Source organism: Thalassophryne amazonica, chromosome 10 (genome assembly GCF_902500255.1).
Source record: "Thalassophryne amazonica chromosome 10, fThaAma1.1, whole genome shotgun sequence".
In the NCBI taxonomy this organism is placed as follows: Eukaryota; Metazoa; Chordata; class Actinopteri; order Batrachoidiformes; family Batrachoididae; genus Thalassophryne; species Thalassophryne amazonica.
Genome location: NC_047112.1, coordinates 73,086,871 through 73,106,774, shown reverse-complemented (window position 1 = coordinate 73,106,774; position 19,904 = coordinate 73,086,871). Strand labels below are relative to the sequence as shown.

At 43.8% G+C, this 19,904-nt stretch overlaps 1 protein-coding gene across 1 annotated transcript in view; it reads left to right on the top strand.

Moving 5' to 3' along the window:
• fgf22 (fibroblast growth factor 22) overlaps positions 1 to 19,904 on the top strand; it is a 120,560-nt gene that overhangs the window by 62,788 nt on the left and 37,868 nt on the right. The window contains exon 2 of the mRNA XM_034180265.1: positions 11,948 to 12,051. Coding sequence (XP_034036156.1) covers positions 11,948 to 12,051 — 104 coding nt within the window. The remainder of the gene's footprint in view (positions 1 to 11,947; positions 12,052 to 19,904) is intronic.

The window sequence follows — 19,904 nt, the reverse complement described above, 5'->3', positions numbered from 1 at the left end:
AAAACCATATAAGTCCAACGATCTTTGTGGATAGCTTGCAACATAAAAGGTTGTTAACTGTTAGAAAAACAGTCTGAGATTTGTAATGCAAATCTTGTTTGGGCCAATTTAATATGTGATTGAAATCTGAAGCAAATCTTTTCAAATGCAGCATTCAGAATTTTTGGTCGTTGTTTCATTTGATATGTGGTATTTTGTTGGAAAAGCTGTGATTGAGACCTCATGAGTTTCTTCCCAAGTAATATTGACTTGTTGGAAAGGGTCTGTGTTTGAAAGCATATCAAATGAAGTTCAGATTAGCCGCCATCCACGGCCAGCAGCACCACCACACAAAAGCATTCATGAAAGTCACCTCCGCTTAATTTGATTGCGTAAAGTCTGAGACATCTTTATTGTTCTTTTGCTCGTTGGGGTCAGAGAGTGTTACCTGTTTAAACACATTTAAGTGTGCACAGCAGTGCAATAGCCTGCAGAATATTTCTTTAATATCATGATATTTAGGTGAAAACTAATTATGTGTAGTTTTCTCTTTGGCGTTAAATTAAAAAAATATCTCACAAAATGTGCTGTATGTTCAAGGGTTAATCTGCAATTTCCACACCACCTGTGAAGGCCTCCATGAGTGCGCCTGTTCTCATGGTAATCTCTCAAGGTGTTTAAAGCGTCAGTGAGTGATGTAGTCTTTGTCTGCGCCGATATACAGAGGCGGTCGGTTCGCCCAGTCCTGGACCCTTGAAGGGGTCATAGCAGATCAAAGGTGCTGGTCACAGCCATTAGACCCAGAAACCCAGGACCCGACATGAAAGCTTGTGTTTTGAAAAGGAGGGCAAGAGGAAAAAACAACAGGGCCCTCTTCGTTTAAAAAGCAAGCAAACTGTGAAATAATTGAAAAGGTATGTCAATCAAGGGCAGGAGCACAGCAGGAGCTCTGAGATTCCCAGGCTCAGCTCTGGTCGAGCACTGAGCCATAGAGGGCTTGCTCAAGGGGGCAATCCAAGAAATTAAAGAGCTGGGAAAGGAACAAAACGAAGACAGGAGGAATGGAGCTTTTATGGAATGAGCCATTTTTTTGAAACTTCGTGGAATCCTATTCAGAAGTGTTTGCTCATTATAAGATATGGCTTGGCTCTTCACCTCTCAGGTAAGGCGTACAATGCAGGTGGGGATGGGGGGCACAGCCATAGTGCGCCAAATCACCACCCCTCTTATAGCCAGCACCTTCACTCTGTACTCGCTCACTCCTCCTCCTCTATACCATGAGTCTGAAAAAAGGAGAACCCCATGAGAGTGTCTCTCGCTTTACTTTCTGCCTTTTTTTTTTCAAGGTCAGAAAAGGCTTGAATGATCTGACGATGGGCTTCCATCCAAAAATGGGGAGCAGAAAGAAAAGAAAGAGTAAAAAAAAAAAAGTCTGGGTAAAAGACTTTCTATGCTTTTAAAAATCCCATAAAGGTGAAATAAATGGCAAGTGCACAGTTGACTAGACATGTATAGTGCAGGATTTGCTTGTAATGGCAGCTTTAGCTTATTGGCGGTCCAAGCCAAAACATGTCAAAGGTTAAGAGATCTTGCCAATTGCAAGTGGGAAGCCAAAAGTACCTTTTTCATCGGCTCAATAGAACATCAGTTGATACTTGCACAACCAAACACAAAGCCTGAGTGACCTTCAGCGTATAGTGCAAGTCAGGAACAAAGAGCCAATTTGTCCTCTATTGGTCCCCCCCACACACACATTTTATTCATTTTTTTTCAATCAGCATAGAAAAAGACCAAACTATCCAAAGCATTTCCTTTAAAAAAGTTTTTAAAATTTATTTTTAATTTATTGTTGTCTCTTGCACCTTATTGCGCTTATATTTTATTTTTTATTTATTTTGTCTTTTATATTTAATCTTTGCTGCTACTGACTGGTTGTCACCAACGAAGTTCGTTGTTATTACAATCACAATGAAAGCCTCTCTTGAAGGTGGGACATCTGTTCCATTAAAGCCACAATATATATAATTTAGTGCTATCTACTGGTGAAGTTGCATACTGTGTTATGCTGTGCCAGTCACTAATTTGTTTTCCTTCATGGTTTTGCCTCTGTGGTACTGGGGATTCATGCTCCACTGCCTTCTGTTGTGATAAACCATATCTATGATCCTTCATTTCGCTATAATGAGGGTTCTCTTGTTAGCCTGAACTACCAACTGGTATAGAGAGTGTAGAGTGGAGCAACCACTCATTCCTATTCTATTTACTTCAGTCTTCTCATTGTGCAGCAAAATGCAAAACACAGAGTAACACCCCGTTTACACCGAGTCCATGACTGAGTTGCAATCGAAAAATAGCCTCTGCTGGCCGCCACTGTCTCTAATTCCCACTGGGGTTGCAGGATGGTCACAATGGTATCTCCATGGTCGGAAAAAAGATCCCTCTTGGTCTCCATCACTCTTAAAACACTCGCACAAGTTTTGTGACCAGTTAACAGATACATGGGTATCATAATTGTTCTCATTAACTCTCACGTCTCAGCTAACTCCCAACCTGATTCTAAATAGACTCTCAATTGACTCTGCATGGGGTTGCATCAATGATCACGGATATTATCATATTTTTCACTTGCACAATGCAGTCCTAATGCACACTTGGTGTAAAAGTAAATAACAGATCACAATGGAGGTCCGCCAAGACTTGAGAGTTGACAAAATGTCATGATCTCCTAGGTCTTTTATAGGTCTCAGTCTGGTGTAAATGGAGCATTTGTACGTCTTGTATCAACATGGCCATACATAGGGTTGGGTATCGAAAAACAGTTCTTTTCAAGAATCGTTAAGAAATGATTCGATCCACCGACATCAATAGCCGTTTTGTTTAACGATTCTCTTATCGGCCCTTCAGTTCATTGGGAAAATTATCATTTCTTTTGGGTAGAAAATCAACTACTTCTGCCACGGCTCTGCTTGAAGCTTGAAGCAACAAAGCAGTGCTCTGACCTGCTGCTTCATTGGTTCTCTGCTTTGTTGCTTTTCAGAAGTGGTAGGTCCACAATTTCTTCATTAACCCCTCTCAAAGCCATTTAAAGATGTCAATCGGGAGTCACCTTTATGCAGATTAAAGTCACTAACTGGGGCTTTTGTCTTCCTTTCATCCTCCTTTCCGTTTGCACAGCTTCAAATGCTGCACCGCTCTCTGCAGGGTCAAGTTAGAAAGATAAAGTCTAGTTGGAATTAATAACTTCAAAGCGAATCACTGTTTTAAATCAAACACCTCTTTCCAAATGTTGTAACACAGACAACAAACTACAACAGACCAAAACCTTTTTTCTCCCAAAATGAGACATCCTGCATTCTTTGTGAATTACACTGATGTTGACGTGCAGCACAGCCGTCTGCAAGTCTATGGAGCTACATTTGTCTCATTAATATCTGAAAGGAAACACTTTTGGCAACAACTACAGATTTTATTTCTATTTATGTCCAGAGATCAAGGATCCAGTGACCAAATTCATATTTATTTGCTTTAAGACTCAGTTAAATGTTTGTTGACTTAGAAAACCTGTAAAGCCTACTTTTAGTATACAGAAAATTCCCAGGCGGTATTGATAAGGGAATCAGATTGAAAAGCGGAATTGATATTGATAAAATCTTATCAATACCCATCCCTAGCCATACAGCATAGTAGCCTCCAGGACAGGACCCACTCCCATGTAGACTATGAAGGGTTAATTTGATGCTTATGAAAACACATCAGTTCAACGGTGCAGGTAATTAATTGCACAACAATGAACAGGCTGTAATAATACAATAACATGCTTTTGGAGGGCGGTATGCATTTTCAAGAGGCCCGACGTCCATGCCCAGTCGCCCAAAATGACAGTTATTTGCCCGAGTTAGACGAGGGTGAATATCTGTCATTTTGGACGACTGGGCATGGACGGAGGGACTCAGAAAAATGCATACCGCATGACAACAGCATGTTATTTACATTATTATCACTTTTTACTGAGATACCCAACACATAATAAGTTGGCTCACTTAACTTTTGTCATGTTGGCTGGCGTGCGCTGCTCTCCAAATTCAGCAGTGCGCCCTCATCAAGCTGGCTGCTTTAGTTGCTGTTCATTGGCGTACTATCCATGAGAAAATCATCCAGAATGTCCATATTGGGACCAAACACACGTCTCGCCTTTACATCTTTTCCTCTGCGGACAGTCCCCCCCCCGTGGACAGTTCTTGGGCTACGCGTGCACTATGATGTCATTTGTTTACGTACAGCGGGCGGGTATAGCCAGATAGCGTCGACATAAATCTACGATACCGGCCCAGCAACGCCCCGGTAAAGTGATAATAATGAATGTTATACACTGTTTCAGCTCAGAAGCATTACACACTGTAGCTGTAAAAAAGCAATGATATTGAAAACAGTGGGAGATATTATAAATTCATGAAGTAAATATGTGAACACATGTTGCATTCATGCTACTTGTCAGAAAAAAAACATTGGTGAGTGTAGCAGAACTGCTGCCATCTGCAGCAGCCTATGTAAATAACTTCAGAAGAAGGTGTAACTTTGCAGTCTTAATTTTTGCTTCTCCAGTTTTGTTCAGGACCACAAATGCCGGTGTCGCCGACCGAATGGTCCCCCTAATAATCGTTCCCCCTTGATGACGCAGTTCACGGATTATCACCTCGTTTCTGCTTCAAACTGCACTCCAGTCATCATCTATCTCAGCAACAGATATCTGAAGCTTTTATGCAATAATAATTCAACATTATTTCATCATAAAAGGTGGCGGAGGTGATCAGAGCACTCCAGCTACACAAGCTGATAGCTGATGCATTCACTGCACGTCGGACATTTCAAAGCATCACGACTTTCGCCTCGTTTCTGCTTAAAACTGACTTTAGAATGATTTAAGAGGTTTTATCTTTATCATCTGATTGTTAATAATCCCATTAATCCATTTGATTGTTTTGGGTGAATAGACTGTCTCAGACGTGCTGCTGTGGTCCGAAATGACGCATGCGCAGACCGATTTTTAGGGGCGGACCATTCAGTCTGCAACACCGGCTCTACAGTGTGGATCCACATGTTTATTTGGCACACGTTTTATTCCATTCTGGCTTAGCAATGCACCTTCTTCTGCTGAGAGCCAAGCATAACAGTTGTACTGCTGTTCTACCCTGTTAGACTGCTAATGATGTACATAGTTGGTGTGTGAGTATTTTGGAGTTTTACACAAAGTTATTTAAAGAAAAAAACAGGATGCTCTGGCTGTAATCATTCCTGTTCAAGTCATTCTTGTTGATGAAGCAAACTTGTGTGAGTCAGGTCTGGTATACAGCTCCAGTTGCGTGCTACATGTACACTGACATGCCTCATTCACATAATTACCACATACCTCTGACTAAAACACATAGTTTACATGATCCTCAAACACTCCTTCTAAATAAAGATGCAACAATTTCCCAGCTGCCCCTCTGCCTGTCAGCGCTGCCAGCTACAATGTCACTGCTGTTCCTTCACTCCATCTCCACTCCAGAATTCACCTGTGGGCTCGGATTGGAGGAGAAAAATGCATGTCTCTAATCATCATTCCCTCATATCACAAATAAGCATTGCAGGGGGTGGGTGATGATTTCAAATAAGTACACATAAAAAAGGTATTTTCACTGTCCATCTTTGACCATGATTGAGGAAAAATCAATATCCATTTTTCCTTGCAGCTTTGGTAAGCAGAAATATCAAGCTTTTTAAATTTCTGTGATGCACACCGTTACAGATTGTAGTGTGCCAGCATACTGAAATATTTGGATCATCCAAAGACTGTCTGAAGCACCATGCCAACACAGTTTTTACTATGCGTAATCTTGTTTGCATCACTTACTAGCTGTAAATAATTCCCGTTGTTGTTCAGGTTTGAGTTGTGTCTGTAGGCCATGTCTTGACATTCTATGGCACACGGTCTAAAGTATATGGCTCAAGTGTGTTTTGGACATATCCAACTATTTACTTGTTCTATATAATCTGAGTGAAGTTCACAAGGTAGATTTGGTTAGTCACTTGCTGTAATTAATCGCGGTATGTTTTGGCCATACTATGAAATAAACCAATCCAGAGTGTTGTCTGCCACACCTTTTAAGGTAAAAGTGTATCAGCACCTGGGACATTGATATGTATTTTAATGGCAAACACAGAAGCAAGAGGTTTTCTGGCAAGGAAACGATTCTGTGCACAAAGCAACAAAGAACACAGAAAGTCACAGTTACAAAAGTTTTGTTTCATTTAATTTGTAGTTTAATTTCATCATTACTTTTAATTTTCCCTTTGTTTTGTTTTATTTCACTGTAGTGTGACATGTTTGAAATCATGCATGTAAGGTCAATAAACCAGTCCACACTTTGTAAGGCTTTTGTATCTGAAGGTTGGTTTGCTGTTGTTGTGAGTTTGGGAGTTTTTGCCTGCCATCTTGGAGAGGATCTCTTGGTATGAAAACTTTCTGTTTCTTGAGCTATTGCCTTCTTTTGGGGATAAACGTCTGCTGCCTCCCATTGCAAGACTATGACCTGTTGGACTGTTCACCCATGTGCCTGACCTCTGCCTGTTTTGTGACCAAGCCTGATTGACCGCTGTGGGATCATAAACCTGCTTTTACCTTTCAGTGTTTTGGATCTCTGCATTGGGATCCTCTGCAAAAAAAAAAAAAAACAAAAAAAAAAACAAACAACAACAACAAAAAAACAGCATTTGTCAGCTTTTGAAGGATTTGTTCTCTTAAACACATCTCAAACAATCTGACAGTTAATCCCACATTCAGCTAAATGTTAGATGAGAGCAACCGAAGGCTGTGAGCCAGCTGACCTTACAACCCATACATGAAAATTCAGTAAGGTATATCTTATACGAGTATATTATTTCCAATTCTAAGGTGTAACTATGCCAGTATACAAAGGTATATGTAAACATCTAAAAAGGAAGAGTAAAATAGGATAGCAGAAAAGAGTAAAGTAGAGCCACTTAGGTGCCTGGTCTTGAGAACCAGGGATGAATGGATTAGTCATGAAGCAAGTGAGCAGATAATCAACTAAAATCATTAAACTTGATATTTATGATATACAAATGGAGATCGGCACACAGTGCTGACGTCAGGATTCTGCCTGAACCGTTGCATCACCTTGATTCTGCAGGAAGTCTTCAGGTCATCTTCAAGGCTTTTACCGCTTGATGTCGCCATGACAATAGACATGTCCTTTTATTTTTGTAAACAGACTACAAACAGATCCAGAGTCAGCCACATGGGACTTGTTTGCAGTCTTTGCCCCAGAGGAAATAATTAACTCCCAGAGTGCCAGCTGTTTGGTTGAGTGGCGCAGAGTGGGTTAGAGAGGCTGCTGAAGAGGCCGGCAGACACCAGCATCCCTCAGAAAACAACACCGGGTATTGTCAAAATGAAGCGGGACTCGCACTGTGTATGCTCAGGCATGTGTGTAACTCAACAAAAATATAAACGCAACACTTTTGGTTTTGCTCCCATTTTGTACAGATGAACTCAAAGATCTAAAACTTTTTCCACATAGACAGTATCACACCATTTCCCTCAAATATCGTTCACAAACCAGTCTAAATCTGTGATAGTAAGCACTTCTCCTTTGCTGAGATAATCCATCCCACCTCACAGGTGTGCCATATCAAGATGATTAGACACCATGATTAGTGCACAGGTGTGCCTTAGACTGCCCACAATAAAAGGCCACTTGAAAGGTGCAGTTTTATCACAGAGCACAATGCCACATATGTTGCAAGATTTGAGGGCGTGCAGTTGGCATGCTGACAGCAGGAATGTCAACCAGAGCTGTTGCTCGTGTATTGAATGTCATGTCTCTACCATTAGCCGTCTCCAAAGGCGTTTCAGAGAATTTGGCAGTACATCCAACCAGCCTCACAACCGCAGACCACATGTAACCACACCAGCCCAGGACCTCCACATCCAGCATGTTCACCTCCAAGATCGTCTGAGACCAGCCACTCGGACAGCTGCTGAAACAATCGGTTTGCATAACCAAAGAATTTCTGCACAAACTGTCAGAAACCGTCTCAGGGAAGCTCATCTGCATGCTCGTCGTCCTCATCGGGGTCTCGACCTGACTCCAGTTCGTCGTCATAACGACTTCATGGGCAAATGCTCACATTCCCTAACCCCCCCCCCCCCCCAATAAAACAAAACTGCACCTTTCAGAGTGGCCTTTTATTGTGGGCAGTCTAAGGCACACCTGTGCACTAATCATGGTGTCTAATCAGCATGATTCCTGATATCCTGACATCCTGATATGGCACACCTGTGAGGTGGGATGGATTATCTCAGCAAAGGAGAAGTGCTCACTATCACAGATTTAGACTGGTTTGTGAACAATATTTGAGGGAAATGATGATATTGTGTATGTGGAAAAAGTTTTAGATCTTTGAGTTCATCTCATACAAAATGGGAGCAAAACCAAAAGTGTTGCGTTTATATTTTTGTTGAGTATATTTTCATTGTCAATAAATTTGTCAGTTACATTTTTCTTAATTTAAAATGTTTTGACTTAAAGGGGTTATATGATACACCTTTTTAGCAAGTTAGTATAGGTTGCCAAATGTCTTAAGAACATTAGTATTTGTTACCAAAAATACCCCAAAGATACTGGATCATGTAGTTTTTTATACAGCCCATTGCTTTATCTCTCTAAAAAAAAAAAAAATTGTTTCTGCACCTGTCCCTTTAAATGGAAAGCAAGTGATTTTAGACACCCCCCCCCCCCCCCCCCCCCCCATCGCCTATATAGCAGGCAAAAAGCAGTGTGCACAATCCGTAGTGTGTCTGAAGACTCAGTGCGACAGTACCCAGATGATCTAGTACAGGGGTGCCCAAGTTCGGTCCTCAAGATCTACCTTCCTGACACTCTTAGTTGTCTCCCTGCTCCAACACACCTGAATCCAATGAAAGACTCGTTAGCAGCCTTTTAATGGACCTTTCATTAGATTTAGGTGTGTTGGAGCAGGGAGACAACTAAGAGTGTCAGGAAGGTAGATCTCGAGGACTGAACTTGGGCACCCCTGATCTAGTACCTCCATAGTGTGCAAATGGATTATAGGACACTATCCCACAGTGGAGATGGAGCCTGGAAACGGAAAAAGCACTTCCTGGGAAATTTCAAAGAAGGTAGAGGACATACGTAGACAAGAAAAGACATGTTTTGCAGCATACATGGGTGGCTGGAGAGACTAAGGGGATGCCCACGCTTCACCTGACAACAGGATATAGATGGTTATTTTCAAGAGGTGGGGATGGACCAGTTGTCTGCCTGTGTGGTTTCCATCCAGGACCCAAGGCATGGGTCCATGATTGTGGTGTAATGGATCATAGATGATCCTTGGTCCATTTAAACTGCGCCCCATGGTTGTGAACTGCTGATTAATTGCAGACTTTACATAAGTGTGATTTCCTGTCATGATTGTTTTTAAAGCGTTAACTGTTAATCAATGCAGTTGCAGTGAAATCAGTCTGAGTGGAGGTTAAAGTAACTTTTAAAAACAAGAACGACTACAAGGCATTGTGCGACTGTGTGGGAAAATTGCAGGGACTACCCTGAATGACTTGGTAACCCTACAACAAACCAGGTTGGTAACTAAGGCCGGTTTAATTATCATGGACCAGAGCCATCCCTTGGCTCGCTGGTTCCAGTTACTTCCGCTGGGGCACAGGCACGCGCAGGACTAAGTTTCCCTTTGTCCCAGCTGCCATTTCCCTCTTAAATAAGTGATCATGTCTTTTCTCTGTATTTATTTAGTATTGTCGTTGTTGTCTGTCTCATTGTGGCAGTGACTGTCTCATTGCTGGCTGCACAAAAATTTCCCCACGGGGATATTAAAGATTTTTGAACTTGAACTTGAAGAAGCTGCATGTGCACATCATGCAGTTATGAACACAGATTGTTAAAAAGAGCCTCAAGCTCTGCACGCTGCACGCTCAGCACACTTGTGGATGCAAAAGGTGACACATTCTTTCAAAAATTAAAGGAGTTGAGGACAAAGTGTCCATCATCTCTTCCCTGTGTAGTTGTGACCCTACTGAACCAGTCCACAGCTCCAGGAAAATAATAAGTATTCCCGACTTTTTCCATGTGTCTGCTCATCAGGACCACTGACCTAAATTAATTTGTATCAGTTGGTAGGATTCATGCATTTATCCTGAAAGTGTTATAAATAAAATTATTAGTGTTATCTTCTCAGCACTAGGCATTCCCATCTTTTTGAAAAGTAATTTTAAGTGATAAACTTAGATCAGCTTTACTCCATTTCATATATATACTGTATATGATTTAACAGAGGTTATTTATTGCAATTTAATACAACAATTAAGTATTTTATTTTAAAATATTAAGAAAAACATTGGACACTTTGTTTTCATTTGGGACCATAGACAAAAGTTCATTTGTTTCACTAGTCACTATATTCTACCAGAAAGACTCAAAAGGCATCAAAGATCATTTTAATGTAACAAGATAATGTATGGAAAGTTACAGTCTGTGGTGTTCCCATCATGGCAGACAGTAGACTTGACATGATTGCAATCCTGTAGATAATAATGGCAGGGTCAGAGCCTACCTGCAGACAAAAGGCAGGGACCAATTGGTGGCGGTAGGGTGGAGGAGGTGATGCCTTGTCAGTGATCTGTAAACGAGAGGTCAGTGAGAACACTGCGGTTTTAAGAAATGACTTCTAATAGAAAGCATAGTAGTATTTGTATTGTTTTTTTGCTGATCTCAAAGAGATTGACTGTGGTTTAAAAACAGCATATAGTGCATGTGTTTTGGAGCGTCAGCAGCGATTTACCGATTATCACATCATTTCTGCTTAAAACTGACTGTAGAATGATTTAAGAGGTTTTACTTTGTCATGTGATGTTAATAATCACATTATTCCCTTTGACTGCTTTGGGTGTAGAGAGTCAAGGTGCCTTGACACTTGCATGAATTTGATCCACACACTGGTACGCAATCTGCCGTACAGGAGAGTAAGCTTGTTAACTCATAGTAAATCGTTGTAAACTGTGTGCGACTTTGTGCAAGTGCACAAAGAAAATTTTGAAATGTTCAAATTCTCTGTCAGGCATTAATTATGTGAACTATATGTGAACATTGTACAAACAATTAAAAAACACTGAGTGTGAGTATGAGTGATTGCGTTAGCGCAGCACATCACAGCGCAGCTCATCTGAGCGATTATAATGAGATGTTAAATCTATTATAAAGACAATTTCACAGATACTCATAAGAAGGAATGAAAATACAACTGTTTTACCAAGCTATTACAATCAAATATTACAAATAATTAGCTTTAAGATGATTCCAAATGCGTTCTCCACTTCATGAAGCGCAGGAGAGAGAGGAAATAAAAAGCTGCAGCTGGAACTGTCCTCTATGATTCTGGAAACCATTAGAGGTATTTTCATCAGCCAAACTGAGAGAAAATGATTAAAGTGCGGCATCCAGCTGGGAACACAGTGGGTGGCATTGTCACAACAAAATGCGGGGGGTGTGGAGCCAAAATGTGTGCAAGCGTCAAGGCACCTTCAGACTCAGACGTGCTGCTGTGGCGGTCTGATCGCTCCCCCGTCTTTTATTACAAAATAATTGACTGAATGAATAATGCAACTTGTAAAGCACTTTGGGTGTCTTGAAAATCGCTCTATAAATCCAAGTCATTAATCATTATATTGCGGCTTTAGCAAATATTTGATTTTAACACTGAAAAGCCCTTTTTATCTATATGTATGATATTTTAGCTTATGAAAAGCCACTTCTAACAGGACTTTAACCTTGAGGTTTTTTTCCAAGATAAAAAGTGTGGAATTGGAAACTAGTGTTGGCGGACGAGTTTGATGTTTCTAACCCAGACTGTTGTTCCCTCTTTTATTTTCCAGGTTTGATGGAAATCCGATCTGTCAGTGTGGGAGTTGTTGCCATCAAATCTGTCAGCACTGGGCTGTACTTAGCCATGTCTAAGAAAGGCACACTCTTCGGATCGGTGCGTATAAACCTGGAAGCTTTTTTTTCTAGTTTTCCCCAAAATAAAAATGTGTAAAATACATATTTTAGTAAATTTAAAATTAATTTAGTATAAATATATTTAGTACATAAAATTTCTCAAATAACAATCACTAACTATTTTAGAAGGCTTGTTTATTCATAACTTTTATGAAATATGAGTGGACAAATCAAATTTATTATAAACACAGCCAATAAATTTGGCTATAATATGTTGAATCATTAGTCTTGCTTGGAGCAATTATTGGGAAAATTCCACATTTTTCCATCTTCTTGATTTGGAAAACAATGTGCCATTAATCCATCCATCCATCATCCATCCATCCATCCATCCATCCATCCATCCATCCATCCATCCTCCATCCATCCATCATCATCCATCCATTTTCAATACCTGCTTACTTCAGTTCATCGAAAACCGCTCACCCACACAACGCCACACCACGCTGTCTGCCATATGCCCTGGACAGTGTGAACCGGGATTCATCGTGAAGAGAACACCTCTCCAACTTGCCAAATGCCAGCGAATGTGGGCATTTGCCCACTCAAGTCGGTTACGAGGACGAACTGGAGTCAGGTCGGACCCGATGAGGACGACGAGCATGCAGATGAGCTTCCCTGAGATGGTTTCTGACAGTTTGTGCAGAAATTCTTTGGTTATGCAAACCGATTGTTTCAGCAGCTGTCCGAGTGGCTGGTCTCAGACGATCTTGGAGGTGAACATGCTGGATGTGGAGGTCCGGGCTGGTGTGGTTACACGTGGTCTGCGGTTGTGAGGCTGGTTGGATGTACTGCAAATTCTCTGAAACGCCTTTGGAGACGGCTTATGATAGAGAAATGAACATTCAATACACGAGCAACAGCTCTGGTTGACATTCCTGCTGTCAGCATGCCAATTGCACGCTCCCTCAAATCTTGCGATCTGTGGCATTGTGCTGTGTGATAAAACTGCACCTTTCAGAGTGGCCTTTTATTGTGGACAGTCTAAGGCACACCTGTCACTAATCATGGTGTCTAATCAGCATCTTGATATGGCACACCTGTGAGGTGGGATGGATATATCAGCAAAGGAGAAGTGCTCACTATCACAGATTTAGACTGGTTTGTGAACAATATTGAGGGAAATGGTGATATTGTGTATGTGGAAAAAGTTTTAGATCTTTGAGTTCATTTCATACAAAATGGGAGCAAAACCAAAAGTGATGCGTTTATATATATATATATATACATATATATATATATATATATATATATATATATATATATATATATATATATATATATATATATATATATATATATATATATATATACGAGGTCTGTGATAAAAGTAACGGACCTTATTATTTTTTTCAAAAACCATATGGATTTGAATCACGTGTGATTACATCAGACATGCTTGAACCTCGTGGGCATGCAAGAGTTTTTCACGCCTGTCGGTTACGCCATTTGCCTGTGGGCAGTCTTTGAGTGAGGAGTGGCCCACCCTCTCGTCGTTTTTTCATTGTTTAGGAATGGCTCAGAGACTGCTGCTTTGTTTGATAAAAAATTTTTCAAAAACTGTAAGGCACAATTGAGTGGACACCATTCCATAATTCAGCTGGTTTTCGGTAAAAATTTTAACGGCTGATGAGAGATTTTGGTCTGGTAGTGTCGCTTTAAGGATGGCCCAAGGGCCTGACGGCGATCTGCGTTTCGAGGCGGCAGCGTCTCGCAGTTTCAAGTTCAAAACTTCCACATTTCAGGCTCTGTTGACCCAGTAAGTCGTCAGAGAACAGAGAACTTTCAGAAGAAGTCAGCATGAGGAGTTTATTCGGACATTCCATTGTTAACGGACATTTTGTAATGAAAGAACGTGCGGGCAGAGTCACATGTCTTGCCGGACCCGACCGCGGGGGGTCGCTACAGGAAAAACACCTCCGTTGGAAACCTTAACAGGCAAGTTGGAACATGCCCAAGCTGTTAAACAATTTCTCAGTTACTCACTTGTTGAAAGCCATCAAAAGCCGCCTGAATTTTACAAATGGTTTTCAACACGGAGGTGTTTTTCCTGTCACGGCGCACACAGATTCGTCGAGTCATCACGGAAACAACTCGGCAAATTTGCGTGCACGTCTTTCATTACAAAATGTCCTTAAACAGTGGAATGTCCGCATAAAGTCCTCATGCCGGCCTGTTCTGAATCTTCTCTGTTCTCTCACGACGTCCTAGGTGAATTAAGCTTAAATTAGAATGTTTTCAGGTCGAAACAGGCCGACGACCCGCTCCGTGGGAAGTCCTTACACCGACAGAAACACCCATAATCTCTCATCAGCCGTTAAACTTTTCACCGAAAACCAGCTTAATTTCTCGAATAGTGTCTACTCGGATATTCTTCACAGGTCCAGAAAAAATGTTGATAAAGCAACGCGCGCCATCCGCAGTGGCTATTCAGACAAAGAGATTCCGACGGGCGAGGTGGAGCACTCCTCACTCAAGGCCTGCCCACAGGCGAATGACGTCACCGACACATGTGAAAAAACTCATGCATGCGCACGAGGGTTCAAGCTTGTCTGATGTAAAAACATATGAATCAAATCCATTTATTTTTTGAAAAAAATAAAAAGGACCGCTTTTTTCATCACAGACCTCGTATATATATATATATATATATATATATATATATATAGAGAGAGAGAGAGAGAGAGAGAGAGAGAGAGAGAGAGAGAGATGGCCTGCCTGTTGAAATCCCTCTCATGCTACTGGAGTTCCATCCCAAGGGAGCTGTAGACATTCATCCACTTGATGCTACAGAATACAGACATAATTTCAATTTATTTCAGTTATATATCGCCATATTACAACAAAGCTGCCTCAAGGCGCTAAGCACCGGCGGTATCAATAGCCTCTGAGCCAATATAGGACTTCTTTCAAAATGAAAATGTTGTTTATCAGCCAGATACTGGCAGATATTTGACTTATTTTATCTGTAACTATGTGCTGCTGTTCAGATTGTGTTGGATATAAATGTCTATGAACAGGCATATATGCCTGTTTGATTGATTTTATGCAGGAGGGTAGGCGCGGATAAGAGTTGCTTCTGCCTACGTCTTTAGGCACCATGTATTTGGTTTATTTTCTTATATTTCTTATATTTCTTTTCGTCTGACTTTTTTGTTATGCATTTGGTCATTCTATATGAGTGAATTTCTGTTATGCATGGGTGTCTAATAAATTAATTATATTATATCCACATCCATCCATTTTCTTCTGCTTTATCGGAGTCGGGTCGCGGGGGCAGCAGCTCAAGCAAAGCCTCCCAGACCTCCCGATCCACACACACCTCCCCCAGCTCCTCCGGGGGAACCCCAAGGCGTTCCCAAGCCAGCTGAGAGATGCAGTCCCTCCAGCGTGTCCTGAGTCTTCCCGGGGCCTCCTCCCAGTGGGACGTGCCCGGAACACCTCTCCAGCGAGGCGTCCAGGGGGCATCTGGAAAAGATGCCCGAGCCACCTCAACTGACTCCTTTCGACGTAGAGGAGCAGCGGCTCGACTCCGAGGTCCTCTTGAGTGACCGAGGTCTTCACCCTATCTCTAAGGGAGCACCCAGCCACCCTGCGGAGGAAACTCATCTCGGCCGCTTGTACTCGCGATCTCGTTCTTTCGGTCATGAGCCAAATCTCATGACCATAGGTGAGGATCAGAACATAGATCGATTGGTAAATTGAGAGCTTTGCCCCCCTACTCAGCTCTCTCTTCACCACGACGGTCCGATACAGCGACCGCATCACTGCAGATGCTGCACCGATCCGTCTGTCGATCTCACGTTCCATCCGTCCCTCACTCGTGAACAAGACCCCGAGATACTCCTCCACTTGAGGCAAGGACACTCCACCAACCTGAAGAGGGCAAAGCACCTTTTCTGGTCGAGAACCATGGCCTCGGGTTTGGAGGTGCTGATTTTCATCCCGGACGCTTCACACTCGGCTGCAAACCACCCCAGTGCACGCTGAAGGTCCTGATTTGACGAAGCCAACAGAACCACATCTGCAAACAGCAGAGACGAGATTCTGTGGTTCCCAAACCAGACCCCCTCTACACCCTGGCTGCGCCTAGAAATTCTGTCCATAAAAATAATGAACAGAACCGGTGACAAAGGGCAGCCCTGGCGGAGGCCAACGTGCACTGGAAACAGGTTTGACTTACTACCGGCAATGCAAACCAAGCTCCTGCTGCGGTTGTACAGGGACCGGAGAGCCCTTAGCAAAGGACCCCGACCCTGTACTCCTGGAGCACCCCCCACAGGGTGCCCGAGGGACACGGTCGAACGCCTTCTCCAGATCCACAAAACACATGTGGACTGGTTGGGCGAACTCCCATGAACCCTCGAGCACCTGATGGAGCGTGTAGAGCTGGTCCAGTGTGCCGCAACCAGGACGAAAACCACACTGCTCCTCCTGAATCCGAGGTTCGACCATCGGCCGAATTCTCCTCTCCAGTACTCTGGAATAGACCTTACCGGGGAGGCTGAGGAGTGTGATCCCCCTATAGTTGGAACACACCCTGGTCCCCTTCTTAAACAGAGGGACCACCACCCTGGTCTGCCAATCCAGAGGCACTGTCCCCGATCGCCACGATGTTGCAGAGGCGTGTCAGCCAAGACAGCCCACAACATCCAGAGACTTAAGGTACTCAGGACGGATTTCATCCACCCCAGGAGCTTACCACGAGGAGCTTTCTAACCACCTCGGTGACTTCGGCCTGGGTAATGGATGAGTCCGCCTCCGAGTCCCCAGTCTCTGCTTCCTCTTCGGAAGACGTGACGATGGGATTGAGGAGATCCTCGAAGTACTTCCACCGCCATAACATCCCCAGTCAGGGTCAACAGCTCCCACCTGCACCGTAAACAGTGCTGGTGGAGAGCTGCTTCCACCTCCTGAGGCATCGGACGGTTTGCCAGAATCTCTTCGAGGCCGACCGATAGTCCTCCTCCATAGCCTCCCGAACTCCCAGATCTGAGTTTTTGCCTCTGTGCGCCGCACGGGCTGTGGCACGCTTGCCTGCCGGTACCTGTCAGCTGCCTCTGGGGTCCCACCTACCAACAAAGATAAGTAGGACTCCTTCTTCAGCTTGACGGCATCCCTTACTTCCGGTGTCCTCCCACTGGGTTCGGGGATTGCCGCCACAACAGGCACCAGAGACCTTGCGACCACAGCTACGAGCTGCACGAGCAGCCGCATCGACAATGGAGGTGGAGAACATGGTCCACTCGGACTCCATGTCTCCAACCTCCCCCGGGATCTGGGAGAAGCTCTCCCGGAGGTGGGAGTTGAAGACCTCGCTGACAGAGGGTTCCGCCAGTCATTCCCAGCAGACCCTCATGATACGTTTGGGCCTGCCAGGTCTGACCGGCTTCCTCCCCTCCCAGCGGATCCAACTCACCACCAGGTGGTGATCAGTCGACAGCTCTGCCCCTCTCTTCACTCAAGTGTCCGAGACCATGGCCGAAGGTCAGATGATACGACTACAAAGTCGATCATCGACCTCTGGCTCAGGGTGTCCTGGTGCCATGTGCACTTATGACACCCTTATGGACACCCTTGTGCTGAACATGGTGTTCGTGATGGACAAACTGTGACTAGCACAGAAGTCCAACAACTGAACACCACTCGGGTTCAGATCGGGGAGGCCTTGCTTCCCGATCACCCCTCCAGGTCTCATGTTGCGCCCAGTGGGCGGCCTACGCTGCTCGGCCCGTAGGCCGAGACAACGGTGAGAGACCTGTCCCCGACCCGAAGGCGTAGGGACGGACCCTCTTGTTCACCGGAGTGAACTCCAACACTTGGCAACTGAGCTGGGGAGCAATAAGCAATGCGACCCCAGCTCTCCGCCTCTCCCCATGGGGACGCCAGAAAAATGAAGCGTCCAGCCCCTCTCCAGGAGTTGGGTACCAGAGCCCAAGCTGTGCGTGGAGGTGAGCCCGACTATCTCTAGTCGGTATCTCTCAACCTCCCGCACAAGCTCAGGCTCCTTCCCCCCTAGCGAGGTGACATTCCACGTCCCAACAGCCAGGGGCTGTGAGCATGGACCGTGCCGCGGGCCACCCGCCCTTGACCGCCACCCAATCCTCTCTGCACCCTACCCCCATGGCCCCCTCTGCGGGTGGTGAACCCACAGGAGGGCGGTCCCACGTCACTCTTTCGGGCTGAGCCCGGCCGGGCCCCATGGGCTAAGACCCGACCACCAGGCGCTCGCGCGAGCCCCAACCCCAGGCCTGGCTCCAGGGTGGGACCCCGGCTCCGCCATACCGGGCGACGTCACGGTCCTTGATCTTTTACTGGTCATGGAGGTCTGAACTGCCCTTAGTCTGACCCGTCATATTATATTATTACATTTAAAAAAGATACGCAAAGTTCTTTTTTCAAAACTGTTGCAAAATGATCCTTTCTTGTTATTACAGATACCTGTAAGAATGGCATAAGTTAAAAACATGTTATTAAAAAACAAGAACTTCTGGTGGGATCAGCATGAATTTCAGGAATACAAATTAATACATTTCACAATGTGTACAGGTGAGGGTTCAGACAAAATGTGAATCCAACAGCAAACACATGGATATTACAGTTAATGTCAGATTTGAAATTCTATTGACTGTGTCAGCATCATAAATCCATAAATGTCTGTTCATGGCTTAAGGCACCTCTAATTTTCAAGTACTTAAGTCAGAATATCTTCAGAAAAAGTGCAAAGAACCACTTGTGTATGACCAAGAACTTAATGTTCAAAATTGTTGAACAGCAACAATCTGGCCATTTGATAGGTGTAGATTTTCATATGTAGAATGAGAGAGAGAGAGAGAGAGAGAGAGAGAGAGAGAGAGATCCATGGACACTTAACAATGATCCTCTTGTCTCATTTTCTTTTCTGTTCACCCCTCCGTCTCTCTGAACTGTTTCTGTCCCTTCCCGCCACGTCTCCCCCCCGTAGTGGATAGGATTGGGGTCAGGGCCCTTTGGCCAGTGGAGCAAGTGACAGCTCTGACAGCGGCCCGATCGCACCGTTGCACCTTCTGTCACCTCCCATCTCATTTTAATAATGTAAATGGGGCCAAGCACAGGCCACAGAGAATATTCTGTATCCTGATGTTCACTCACTGGAACCAACCACACTGCATACCTGGAGACACAAAACTCAGGCTTATACTTGGCACTAGAATCCACACTAAATTTGGATTTGATTCTCAGACTACAAAGAATAGAACATTAACAGACATTGAAAAAAGATGGACACCGGAAACACCAGTCCATACAGACATGACTGAAGGTTCCACATATCGGTTTCATGACAACTGACACACCAAAAAATACACAATATGCACCCAGTGACATGAAACAATTTATGGATTTGTGACTTTTCAACTTGGCAGTGATGCTTATGTCTTCGTAATTAAAAAAGAGAGTTCATGGAGCCTTGAGGCTCTTGGACAGAGGTGTTTGGTGATGATGACACTTTTCAAGAGAATGAACGTCCAGGTCTTCAACATCCTGGTCCTTCCTGTGTGTTAGTTTCACTTCATGCTAACCAGTGGCAGAAGGCACTAACTGGATGACTTTGGTACTTGGGCTTTTCTGAGGTTGCTTTGGCACCGCTGGAATGACGGTGTCAAAACGAACATTACGCATTGTGAGGAACATCAGCTACAAGATTTTGACCATGTGAGGTCCTAATCTTGGCAGGGGGCTACGGGGATGGACTGGGGATTTTCTGGGTGGTTGCCATCGATGACAGAAGACAGTTCCATGGTGAGGTCCTTTTCTTTGATCAGTTCATCTGGCTACGCAGCACAAACTGAAAGT